Source organism: Natator depressus, chromosome 20, assembly GCF_965152275.1.
Source record: "Natator depressus isolate rNatDep1 chromosome 20, rNatDep2.hap1, whole genome shotgun sequence".
In the NCBI taxonomy this organism is placed as follows: domain Eukaryota; kingdom Metazoa; phylum Chordata; order Testudines; family Cheloniidae; genus Natator; species Natator depressus.
The window spans coordinates 10749181-10762639 of record NC_134253.1 but is presented as its reverse complement, the minus strand read 5'-3'; the positions used below and the strand labels follow the sequence as shown (position 1 = coordinate 10762639).

At 46.9% G+C, this 13459-nt stretch overlaps 1 protein-coding gene across 1 annotated transcript in view; it reads left to right on the top strand.

Moving 5' to 3' along the window:
• The window catches only part of LOC141975278 (maestro heat-like repeat-containing protein family member 2B), a 129341-nt gene extending 123762 nt beyond the window's left edge, over nt 1–5579 (top strand). The window contains exons 22-27 of the mRNA XM_074935575.1: nt 535–681; nt 1862–2044; nt 2927–3082; nt 3580–3714; nt 4802–4814; nt 5563–5579. Of these exons, the coding sequence (XP_074791676.1) occupies nt 535–681; nt 1862–2044; nt 2927–3082; nt 3580–3714; nt 4802–4814; nt 5563–5579 (651 nt within the window). The remainder of the gene's footprint in view (nt 1–534; nt 682–1861; nt 2045–2926; nt 3083–3579; nt 3715–4801; nt 4815–5562) is intronic.
• Nucleotides 5580–13459: the final 7880 nt, after the last annotated feature.

Sequence of the window (13459 nt, the reverse complement as noted above, 5' to 3'; positions counted from 1 at the left end):
GTTCCCCTACCACCAACAGTGGCATAAGCCCCATGGAGGGGACAATGCTAATGGAGAGCTTGAACAAAGGGCAGAATGTAAAGGACCCAGAGCTGGGGCTGGAGACCCTAGTGAGGGCAATGGGACTGTTCTGGACTACCCCAGAAGGGGTTCATTTGGACTTTGGGACTCAGCCAGAGGCCTGAGCCACAGAAGACTCACTGAGGACAGCTGGCAGGGTGCACGAGGGGTGAGAAAAGGACTGTGATACCATACCCAGCCACTAAGAGGCTCTCAAGAGGTGAGTGGATCCCTATTTTAGTGCCCAAAAGGAAAGCTCCATGTTTTGTAGACCTTTCTCATTTGTGTGGAATACTAAAGTTACAGTGTATTATGTGCCAAGTATCAGAGGGGTAGCCATATTTCTCTGTATCCTCAAAACTGGGGCTGTAGGAGGACTCCTTGTTGTTTTTAGTGTATGACATGTCGGCTCAAATTCTATTCCCAATCTTAACGATCATATTGGGGCTAATGGACAGGTTGATTTTCTTTCAGCTAATGAGTGATCCCATGCTCAGGGAGAAGAAGTTCCTTAAGCCAGTCTTACACATCTTGGAAGAAAAGTCCCATGATAGGAACAGCATTGTCCGGCAGATGGCTGTAAGAGGCCTGGGAAATTTAGTCTATGGGGCGCCTGAGAAGGTAAGAGAGAATACTGACTAGAATGCAGCATAACTAGAGAAACCAAGGGAAACAGTTGTTCGGAGTTTACAGAGGCTGCACAAAATGCACTAGGCCAAATTCTGCTCTCCCACATACCCGAGTAACCTCTTTGCAGTCAATACAGAGCAAGCTAGATCCTTTGCTAAGCTGGGCATAAGCAAACAATCTGTGCACTTTAATATGACCATGTGTAAATGTCTCCATCTAGGAACAAAAAATGCAGGCCATACTTACAGGATGAGAGACTCTATCCCAAGAAGCAATGATGCTGAAAACCACTTGAGTCATGGCAGAGAATCAGTTGAACATAAGGTGTCCCAATGCGAAGTTGTGGCCAAAAGGGCTGAAATGATCCTTAGAGGCATAAAGAGAGGAATCTTGACTAAGAGTAAAGAAGTTCTTTTCCCTCTGAATATGACACTCATGTGAGCACTGCTGGAATGCTGTGTCCAGATCAGGTGTCCACAATTCAAGAAGGATGCTGATAAATTAGAGAGGATTCAGAGAAGAGTCCCAAGAATTCTCAAAGGATTGGAAAAGATACCTCTAGTGATAGACTCAGGGAGCTCAATCTATTTAGCTTTACAAAGAGAAGGTTAAGGAGTGACTTGAGGACAGTCTAGAACTACTCACATGGGGAGCACATTTTGAGAATGGGTTCTTCCCATTAGCAAACAAAGGTATAAGAAGATTCAATGGGGGAAAATGAAGCTAGACTAATTCAGACTGGTAATAAGGCATTGATTTTTAATGGTAAATTTAATTAACCATTGGAACAATTTACCAAGGGTTGTAGTGGATTCTCTGTCACTAGCAATTTTAAAATCAAGATTGAACGTTTTTCTAAAAGGTACACTCTAGTTCCAACAGAGTCTATTTCGGGGAAGTTCAATGTTATGCAGGAGGTCAGACCGGATAATCACAAGGGTTCCTTTTGGCCTTGGAATCTAAGTAACTAGGAATCTAATAATAGGATGACACAGGTGTATTATGGCCCCGAGTTTGGCTCATTGTAGCTGGAACCTGGTCTGAAATATAGCTATAGGTCTCCGGGGGGTGGGAGGGGGATATGAAATTCCCACAGCTTCATAATGCTAAAGAAAACGTATTAGAAGTGTGATCAGTGATAAGTGTTCTTTAATGTCGTATGTTTGTCCAGGTGAAAAAGCACAAGAAGTTTCTTATGGTCATACTGATCAGGGCCTTAAGTGACCCTTTCAGTTCTGAAGTCATTGGCGAGAGCATGAAAGCAGTGGCCAAAGTCCTGAAGGAGCTGAAAGAGAAGGACATAGGTTCTTCCTTCAGAGACCTCACCCAACGGATCCGGACCTACTTTGACAACGTATGTGACCAGAACTCTCCAGCCCCAGTTCAACCGATCTTGATTAGACTCCATTTACTCCCTGGGCATTGCTCATGTCAGAGTGAAGAGATGTTTCGGCCCCAGGGAAGAGAGGTGTTTTACGGAGGAGGAGAACATTAGGAGGATGGGGATGACATCCCTGCTCCCACAGTCTCCCCCTTCTGTTCTTCTTTCTTGCCACTGAGAACCTCAAAGAAAGTCTGAATACTAGATTAGGTAGCTAGATAACCATGAAAAGTGGGTTCCAAGGTACAATAGAGAGTGTTGGGCCTGCTCTATACCATTTTCACGTGAGAGGGTTGGAATGATTCCGTTTTGCAGAGAATTCTGAGATTTCAAATTTTGGTTTTGTTCCTATTTGTGGGAATCCCTCTCCCCAAACTTCAAAACTCTTTGTGAAACAGAATGACTATTCTCAGCCGAGCTCTATTGAAAGCCTTGGGTCCGGGCAGTCTGCTCTCAGACTATCCCGGTGCTGGGAACCCAGGAAACTGTGGGAGCTAGAAGTGCCAGGGAGTTGCCAATTTGAGAGCTGGGGTCCCAGACGCTGGGGGTTTGGAAGCCCACGATCCCAGTCAGCCTGCTAGATGGGCTTCCAAGGAGCTGAATGGGTGCACTGGCAAGACAGCAGGCAGGTTTCTAAGGACCCCTGCCTGGCTTCTGGAGGAATTTCATCCAAATGGAACTGTCGCTAAAATAGTTTGATGAATCAGCAAATTCGAATCAAAAATTAGTTCATGAAAGTGTTTCCGACTAGCTGTAGTTGGAATCCCTCGACTTTAGCGTAGAAGAGATGGCTGTGCGAGGTACGTGATGTGATTGTCCCTTAGTTACTAACTTGTGGGGCTTTCTTGGCTGTAGGAGGACGATGCTCTTCGTTTACTGTCCTTTGTCCTGTTTGGCATCCTGGCCCGCCTGACCAAAAGAAAATGGAAGGGCTATTTCGCCGAGCAGGTTAGACAGAGCTGGGTCACACTTCTGCTGCACCTGCAAGACCCGAACCCCAGGGTTTCAGTGGTAAGACCGAGAGTGACTTATTTACTAAGCCAAAGGAATCTTCCTCCCAATGCCAGGGGAGCTCTGCTATTCCTGCCTGCTGTGGAGGCCCAAATTCTCCCCTCAGTTCATTGCCCTCCTGCTGAGTCAGTTCCCGCCAGGTTGCTCCATGGCTGCCTCACCAGAATCCAGGATAGGTCCTGGGTCTGAGCCCGACAGCTCTCTATTCCTGTCTGTCTCTGCACCCCAGGCCCCTGCCTCCCCAGAACAGAAGAGAGACCTGGTGAAGCAGCTTTCATAGGTAGATCTGTTCCAAAAAGACATTGATGCTACCTCCAGGTTGCAGTGGAAGCTCTCCCCTCTATTAGTCATTCCTGCATGTTTTCTGCCAATTACATCCAGATGAATCCCTTTTTATCCTGGAATAGATGAGCAGTCAAGCAGATGAGTTCCCTTTGAACGACCATAGCACTCAGTAGGGAACAATTAAATGGTGTGACACGCTTTCTTTTTTTCAGGAATGCAGAGCTACGTTTCACCTCTGTGTCCCGTTTTTGGGACTGAAGAGGCTCCAAACTGCCATGAATCAACACCTTGATGGCACAGCCGAGCTGAAGCCTGAAGAGCTCCAGGTGGACATTTGCAGACACCTTGTGAGTGAGCTGTTGCAGTGTCTGAGATTCTTGACTGGAGTGGCATGTGGTGGTGTAGAGGTGTGGGGGGGATGTGTGATGGGTAATGGAAATAACGGTCAGAGTGGGATATATGACTGAGGGTGACGGGAAATGTAAATCTGCCACAGATCCCCATTTTTCCCACGTCCACCCAGTCACCTGTTCTTTCTCTGATTTACCTGTGGCTCGTAAAAGCATGTGCTGGCAGTCAAAGGGCACTTCTAGCCAGAGAGAGCTCATGTGTCCCTGATTTCCTCTAGGCCAAAGAGAATGCCGAGCTGCTGGAGAACTTGTACAAAAGCACCATCACATACTTCTTTAGCAGCTGGGAAGAGATCCGGGCAGTTGCAGCCAAGTTAGCTGGTGAGAGATGATGCCCAGTGTCCCTTTTGGTATTCCCATTGAGGGAGAGAGAAAAAAATCCCACTGTGCAGCACTGAGCTGCCATTAATCTCTCTGTGCCTCAGTTTCCCATACATAAATGGGGAGGTTAATATCCCTACCTCTCCAGTGTGGTGGTCGGAGGAAATCATGACTTGCTATAAAGTGCTTTGGGATTGTTGCAGGGAAAGCACGGTGCAGTCATTTAGTAGTAGAGGCTGGGACACTGTCTCATAGGGCATGTTTACACTTGGAGCTGGGGGTCTAATTCCCAGCTTGATGAGACATACCCGCACTAGCCCTGAGTGCTAAAAATAGAGAGTAGCTGCGATGGCAGGAGCAGCAGGAGGTTTAACCACCCCAAGTATGTCCCATCCAAACCCCAAAGTCGATTCTCAAGGTGGCTAGCTCCTCCCACTGCTCGTGCTGCTTTAGCTACATTCTAATTTTAGCATGCGAGCGCTGTGCGAGCTAGTGTGGGCCTGTCCCATTGAACTGGGAGTGATCCCCCTCGCTCAAAGTGCAGACCCACCCACAGTGTTGCTCAGTGCTCTTCACTACTACTTCATCATTGGGAGGCATGCAGCCCACCTGCCCTCAGCGCCTGCTGTTTCAGGTTCCTGGCCACACCACCTTGTCAAGGAGGCAAAAGGTTCCTCCGCTTTAGCCGTGTGCCCTCTTCTAGCAAGCATACCCAGGTGAGACAGGCAGGCATTGTGGCCTAAGTCTCACCTATCAGTCACCTTGTGGGATCCCTGCTTAGAACTCACTTATTCCTGGCCCCAGTCCTTTGCTCAGACCACTAGACCAAGACACTAGCTTAGTATGTCTCCAATAAGTGACAGCAGTGGCAAGAGGAACACAGACTCTTTAAAGCAAATGGGTTTTGTGTAAACATTCTTAAAAAAAAAAAAAAGTCTTTCTCATTCTCTTCAGTGTGGACTCTAAACTGCACTAGCATCCTCTTGCCCACAGCTCACCCTTAGGCCCACAGTAGGAGAGGCCAAAGACCTGTCTAGGGGCTGCTAATATCACTTTGCACTCAACAAGGGAAGGTTTTATTGTTGTTGTTGTTTGTTTTCCATTGTGTATTTAGGCATCATCCTGGAACACACAGACAGGCAGCGTATGAAATGGCTGGACCTGGAACATCTGTTGATGTGTAAGTAATAAATACAGCTGAAGTTCTGCTCATCCGTGAGTTCTAAAGGAATTTAGCTGACAAGCAGCAGTAACCGATACCACTGGTGCAAAGTGCATCAGCCACACATCAAGGGACAAATTCACTCTCGCCCAGTAGAAAGTCAGCTATAATTTCCCCTGAAGGAGGCAGCTGCAGAGGGTATGATGTGAGTCCGTGCATCTCCTGGTTGTCCTGGCAAGGCCCCCTCCGCAGCCAGTGCTATCCATTCTTTGGGCTTTATTGGCTCTCTGTGGACTCCCCAGGTGAGGAGAAATTGTAGCCACTTCCTGCTACCCCCAATTTCCCACCAGCAATTTTTCTTCCAGTAGGTGCCCTGCATCCTGCACAAACCAGCTTGGACCTGGCCTCTGTTCAATTCCAGGGTTAGAGATGGAAAATAAACTGAAAAGTGGAAGCTATTGAAACAATGGACCTTCTTCCATTTACAGCAGAGTGGATGACTTTCTGGTCGAGTCAGGGTCTCCCCACTTGTTGGGAGCACGGAAGGGAGCCAATGGAGGAACCTAAAGCTTTCTTTGTATTGGAGAGCTTCTGTAGCGTGGTATTCAGAGGTAGTAAGTCTCCAGCTATTTCAGGCACAGGTGACAATATGAAAAGTGAGGCATATTCATCTCTCATGTATTTTCCATCCCAATAGAAGGACTGAGCCCAGTTTCACATTTTACCATGTGATCATTCTGCTCTGGTACTTCAAGATTCTGTGATCACGCTGAGCTGTGATTTGACAGTCTGTACACTAACATGTTGTCCTCTGTCATTTCAGCTCTCCAGGTCCTCAAGAAAGACCCAAGTCCCTCTGTCCAGCTGGTGGCAACTGAGGTCCTAAATGACATCTGTCCTGGCCGAGTGCTTGGGGAATGAAGCGGGAGACAAAGAGAACAAGGCAGTCCAGTAGTATAAGGGCCCTACCGCACCCTTGGCCCTCGAAAGCCTTGCCCACCGGTCACTGGAAGTCCCAAGCCATGAGGTATTACTTCCAGGGTCAAGGCAGACAAATGACCGGAAGCAACGTGTGTCATGTGACCCCTCTAAGAACTCCTCCCATTGTCCTCTACCAATCGGGATGGGTTTTGCCCTGATAGGAACGCCCCAAGAGAAGATTTGACCAATCAGGGGGAGTTCTGGGGCAGGATGACCTGTCTGGAAGTGGTTCGTGTGACCCCTCTAAGAATACCTCCCACCACCGTCTACCAATCAGTAGGAGTTTGAGCCACTGGGGACCACCCCGAGAGGAGGTTTGCCCAATCATGGGGAGTTCCAGGGTGGGGTGATGTGTCTGGAAGTGGTTTGTGTGACCCCTCTAAGAATTCCTCCCACCGCCCTCTACCAATCAGTAGGGGTTTGAGCCACTGGGGACCACCCCGAGAGGAGGTTTGACCAATCATGGGGAGTTGCGGGGTGGGGTGATCTGTCTGGAAGTGGTTTGTGTGACCCCTCTAAGAATTCCTCCCACCGCCCTCTACCAATCAGGAGGGGTTTGAGCCACTGGGGACCACCCCGAGAGGAGATTTGACCAACTGGGGGGATTCCAGGGTGGGGTGACCCGTCTGGAAGTGCTTCGTGTGACCCCTCTAAGAACTCCTCCCACCACCTTCTACCAATCGCGATGGGTTTCGGCTGCAGAGGACCGCCCCGAGAAGAGATTTGACCAAAATGGGGCAGGTTCTCGGATTGGGTGAACCGTCCAGAAGAGGGTCATGTGAGCCCTCTAAGAACTCCTCCCAACGCCCTCTGCCAATCAGAGTGCAGCACCATCACCCCATAAGTCCCAGCGCTGGGCAGAGGACGCCATCTCTTACCAAGAAGACATGTTTTAGAAATTGTGGAAAGGCTGAGAGGAAACATGGACTCCTTTACCACCCCCGTGAGACCTTCAGATTTTGTTTTAGCTCCGAGGACCTTTGGAGTTGTGTGGAGAAAGCGCTACGGCAGTGACAGTTCCGAGGAGGGCCCTTTGACTCAACCCTTGATGGATACGTCGGAACCCGACCCCAAAATCCAAACCTTTGTGAGGCACCCCGATGAGTGTGACAGCCTCTCATTGTCCATGCCCTAAAGTTGGAAGGCGATTGTGGCTTGGGGGAGTCACAAGGTGAACGGGAAAGACGGCGCTCAGGTAAATGAATGATTAAGAAGCGACGGTCGATCATGGGGGTGTAATGGGGTTAGGAATCGACCTGGCATTGCATAAATCTAAAAACAGGCAGTGGGGTGCTTACACTGTTTTTTTGTCTGAAAATCTCTCAACAGCTCGACGATGCCTTTCTAGAGGCCTTTGAGAATTACACATCGGTAGCCCTGTGGGAGTAAATCCATCGCGCATCAGCTGTTTTTGCTCCTGTCTGAGACCCAGATTTCAAGAGGAAAATCCAGAAAAGGACAAAAATGGGATAATGAACCAGCTCAGACTCCCTCATGGTAGGGATCATGGCATCCTTTGTTTCAGGCGGCTGTAAAAGATTGTGTTAAACCAGGCGATTAATAAAACTTATTTAAATGTGTCAGAATGAACGTGTCCCCCTCCATACTTGTGTTCGTAAAAGACGGTCCCAGGAACAGTTATGTCTCCACAGACGGCTCCGTTAAAGAAAATCTGTTAAGCCCCCAGGAAAGTTGGGGGCTTTGACGGGGTCAGTCTTCTTTTTCAAGTGGCCAAAAAGCATCATAAAACTTTAAATAGAAGACAGGTAAGAGCTTGGCTTTCACACCAGGATGCTTACACTTTACACAAACCAGCTCAAATACGTTTTAAAAGAACCAGGACCGTTGTTTCAGATGTGGACGCGCAATGGCAGGCAGATTTGGTCCGTATGCACCTCTTCTCCAAACACAACAGCGGTTTTAAGTACATCTTAACAGTGATAGACATTCTATCCAAATATGCCTGGGCCTTAGGCCTAAAAGACAAGATGAGCGGTGAGGAATCCAAGGCCTTTAAAGCTATTTCTTGCCAAGGTCGCGTGCCTCAAAAATGACAAACGAATCGGTGGAAAGAATTTTGAAACAAACCTTTTAGCAGATTGTTGAAACGGCAAAGCGTTCACGCTTTTTGTTACTGATAATGAAGTTAAAGCAGGGGTTGTGGAGCGATTTTAACAGAACTTGAAAAAGATGTGGAGGATGTGGCGATATTTTACAGCCCATAACGCCTTTCGCCACATTGACCTGTTACCTGACTTTATGAAGAGTTACAACCAGAGCTTTTACAGAACTCTACGTACCAGACCCGCTGATGTTAACCCTTCCAATTCTCTGAAGATATGGAAACCGGTTGATAGAGACGGTTTTAAAATAAAACCGGTTGTTGCCCCTTTTAGAAAAGGCGACCACATGAGACTATCTAAAACCAAAGGAGCTTTTGAAAAAGGTTGTGAACAGACGTTTACCAATGAGATATTTATAGTGGATGAAGCCTTAACCAGGAGCCCGAGACCTGTATACCGATTAAAAGATTACGAGGATGAGACAGTTACTGGATCTTTTTACCCTGAAGATTTACAAAAAGTAAACCCCAAACAAGACAAGATTTGCAGGATCGAAAAAGTTCTAGCGGAGAAAGGAAAAGAGAGAAAAAAGCAGCTACTGGTGAAATGGTTTGCGGGGGTGGGGGGGGGCGATAAGTTTACCAGCTGGGTGGAAGCTTCTCAATTCTGACGTTTAGACACAAACAAACAAAAAGATTCCTCCTGCAAAGACTGAGGGAGCGAAAAATGAGCGACAGCGGGTTTTACATGACTTTGCCCAGCAATGCCAGCTCTGCAGTTTTTCCTCAAAACACCAGCTCGAACTTTACAATACAGCTAATTAAGCCCTTGGATCTCCCGGGTGCGTGGGAGGTGGGGTTAGTGGAAATACAACACCCGCACAGCTGGAACGCTATCAACGAGGACACCCCTTTTGAAATCACCTTTGAAGATATGGCATAGAGTTTTATCCTACGATGAGGTTATTACTCGTCCATACCCGAATGATTGGATCATATGAACAGTACCGTGGCTTGTCATCCCCCACCGCCTGAGGTGGTCGTGAACGATGACCCTGTGGGTAGAAAAGTTAGCCTTAAATCCGCTGATTTTACTTTTATGTTTTCTACCAGCAGGGAGCTAGCTAACATTCTAGGTTTGGGCCCCAAGCGCAGCGTCCAAAAATTCCCCTTCTGGGCAGACATCACAGGGGGAGTTAATTCCCTGTATCTGCACACAGATATTGTAGAACACCAGTTTGTGAGGGACTTTTCTGTTCCCCTGTTACGCTGTGTCCCTGTCTGAGGAAGGAACAATGAGTTTGTCACCATCACCTACGATAAACCTCATCACGTTCCTGTCAGAAAACACCACATCGATACCATTACCATTGAAATAAAGACAGATCAGAACAGATACGTCTCATTTGTTGAACGGAGTGGATGTGAAAATTTAAACTGACGCGCAGATAAGACGCTTTCTGTTTAATGGGCAGTGCAGCCAAAGGCTTTAAATTGCGCATTGTATCAGCATCCCTTTTTGTGAAGAAAGTACAGGTGGCCCTGAGCGTTCGTCTGGGGCACGCGGAGTCCCTGCTTACCACAAATGCTAAATATCCCGTGGACCGTGTGGGAATGAAAGTGTTTAGCATCCCCATGGGCAGCAGGGTCAATAACCAGGAGAACCTGTTTTTTGGGACAGTTACCCAAAATGCTTGTCCTAGGCTTTGTCTTATGCCTTGAGTGGAAGTTACACTAAAAATCCCTTTCATTTTAAACATTATGATATTAATTTTGTGGCCTTGTATGTGGATGGTGAACAGATACCAACCAAGCCTCTGCAACCAGACTTCGAGGCAGGATGCTGCGTGAGAGAATACATGAATCTGGCACAGACACTGGTAAACACATGACAGATCGTTCTCTGTTAATCGACCGTGAGGAGTTTCCACAGGGTTACACCTTGTTTGCCTTTGACCTGTCTCCCGACCAGGAATGCGCCGATGACTATTCCCTGATTCAAACCGGGAACCTGAGAGCAGAAATACATTTTGGGAAGGCTTTAACCATCACCATCAATCTGATCGTGCATGGGGTTTTTGACAACATCATGGAGAGAAATCAGAGGAGAGACGTTCTGCTTGACCATATGTGAACATGGACACCGTGCAGCTCTCGTGTGTCTTATCAAGGTGCCTTACACAAAAGAGAATTTCTTAGATGTGTTCCCTTGTGATTTGGCTCCCTGGCGACAAGCTGTCTCAGAGACCCCTAGGTTTGTATCGCGCATCCACACAACCAACCTGGTGAACACTGGCTTGCCTTGTGTCTGGCGGAGCGTAACTGTGGAGAGTTTTTAGACTCATACGGGCACCCCCCGAAGAGCATGTTGTTTCCTAAAAGCATTATGAAATTTTTAAACAAAAATGCCACAGGCATTGTGTTTCACAATAGACAATTACTAGACCCCTGCTCTGTCGCCTGCGGCTATCACTGAGTGTTTTTCTGACATCATCGGAGCAAGGGTTTATCTTGTGACCGGACTTTAAAATTGTATTCTAACGACTTAGTGCAAAACGACCGGATGGTGATGAACTTTGTAGAAAATACATTTAAATTCTTGGGCATGCCTAGCCTTGCTCAAAATGTGTTTCAACAAGCCCAGACTTGTGTATCTTGCAATGCTTCTTCTAGCCATGTTATCCAATATTCTCAGGCATAACAGACAATGTTTTGTTTGGCATTATCCAACACATTTTTTATAAAGTAACTTTTCCCACAGTTGCTAGGCCCTGTGAGAATTGCAGAAAAGGGGTGTTTCCACCTCGTATCCATTTTAAAATCCGTAGGGCAGGGTTTTAAACCCTTCTCCTAGGACCCTCTTGTTGTAAATGACTTTCTGTGTTTTCTTAAGGGTTTTGGTCTCTATTTACCACTGATTTTTGTTCCTTACGATAGAGGGCTGCTGCACCTCTCTCTTTTTTGAGGTGTTTTCTCGCAGGCCCGTGCAATAGTCCAGGACTAGATCTTTCAAACTGTCAAAGTTGATCTTTTGACAGTTTGCCAAGTTCAGGGTAATACCTTTGACTTTCATACAGGCCTTTCCTCCCGACAGCTTATACCCGTACGTTTTCGGGCCTGCCGACACAAACTCGGTGATGTGTTGATCTGGCAGGATCTCGCTCCTGAGGGAATTTAGAAAGAGTTTAGTGATTTGGCGTTTAGCGGGGTTAAACCTGATCTTGTGTTGGCACAAACGCACGCCTTCTTTCTGGTAGAAATAGTTCATGTACTTATTTTGTTTTTCTTCGTCTGTGCACCAGCTGGGATACCCTGAAGCCTCTTGTTTCTGGCGGAGGTGTCATTTGATGTACTCTGAAAAGAGTTCATCAGATTTTTCATTAAAAAGCCAGATTTCATATATTTTTGCCACCGCGTACCCCTTCGCTATGGCCGCGTTCAATTCCACCATGCACCAAGTCCCCAGGATGGCCCTCTCCTCGTCAGTATGGATGCACATCTCTTGCTGCTCGGTTTCCGCACAGGTTCGGCATATCGGGAACTTAAGTTTGCCACCCACTCTGACAGGTAACAAAGGGAAAAAGAAGCCTTGTGTGGGGTACACTTTAACTTTTGCAATTCCAAAATAATTTGCAAGGGGTCCAAATTTGTCATAAACTCTATCGGGGTGTCCGATAGGGTATTCTTTGGTTTTCTTTACAAAAGGGTAGAAGCTGGTAAAATCATAATAGTGGATTTCTTCCCCAGAGTTAAGTTTGTAATATAGGCGGATAGCGTTTGTCCTCCCCGCAAAAAGAGCATCCCTAGGCACGAGAGGCTAGGGCAACTGGGCTCATTTTAAATACCTGCAAGCTCCCTGTCTGTTTCTGTCCTCACTTCCCACTCTTGCTCCCAAAGAGTCCTCACTACAAAACCAAGTGGTTTCAGATAGTCGGTCTTGAGCTGCGTCTTGTAATAAAGAAACCCAAAAGTTGTCCCCCTCATAGGGTTTTGTGCTTTTTCACAATGAGAGGTGGCACAAGCGTGGAAAAGAACACCCGTTAAACTCTAAGGCTGTGTGTACCCTGTCAACACTGGCATAACCCTCTAAAGAGTAGAGGCCTACCTGTAGTTCCCCACCCTGTAAAGCATGCCGTATTTGTATAGTTTCTTTGTGAGAGGTATACAACAGCCACTGAACAGATGGGGTCGAATATCTTTTTCTGCCTGTCATCATTGTCTGGAGGGAGAAGAGCTACCGTGTTAGGCTCCAGAAACATAAACCAGTACACAGCCATGCAGACAGATGCCAGTGCTATGTACCAGAATGGATCTATACCCAGTTTTATCTCGGTGAATTTACCAGGTTCTCTCTCTACTAGATCTCCCTTCTCCATCATTTTCATAATCTCTTTTCTGTATAGGATACAAGGCTGTCTCAAAATTTTGACATCCTGCTGACAGTAATACACAAGCTCTTTCTGCAAGTCAAATGTCTCCTCCCTGTGGGCCTGCTACCAGTCGAGAAACTCTGCTTTTTCCCTGGGCATCATGCTTTCTACACCATAGTGCTCCACACCGGGCATAGGCCCCACGTCATTTTGATTTTCGAAAGTGTTCAAAAAATGTGGAAAATACCCTTTGCACCTTTCAAACCCCATCACCTGCGGGAGCTTACCAAGCTTCATGGGCAAGGAGTTTAAAGAGTCTATAAAACGAATGCCCAGAGCCTTAACTTCCACACACATTAGTTTACTACCCTGAGTGATCAGTTCTAGGCACATCTTTTCCTTCAGTAACTGTCTAATGATGAAGTATGCATCGTAACCTTTGGAATTGTGCGCCTGGAACGTGTAGACCCGGAACTCTTTGCCAATAAAGGTCTGAACAAACATAGAAAGACACTCATCACCCTTAAATTCCCAGGACTTTTCCGGCTTGAGGGACATAGCAAAAATGTAATTGGGAGTGTGCAACCCAGTCTCCTGTGTGTGTTCGGAATCATAACAAATACACTTTTCTGAGGATTCGGGCTTTCTAAGGCTGTCCATAAAACCGAGGTGACCGTCTACATCACCAGCGATCAAACCCTGACCCTGCTTACAGCGCCTCCCTTTACACCTGTGCCGCTTGTCCACGTAATACTGACCCTTATCGCACAACGTTTTAGACAGGCA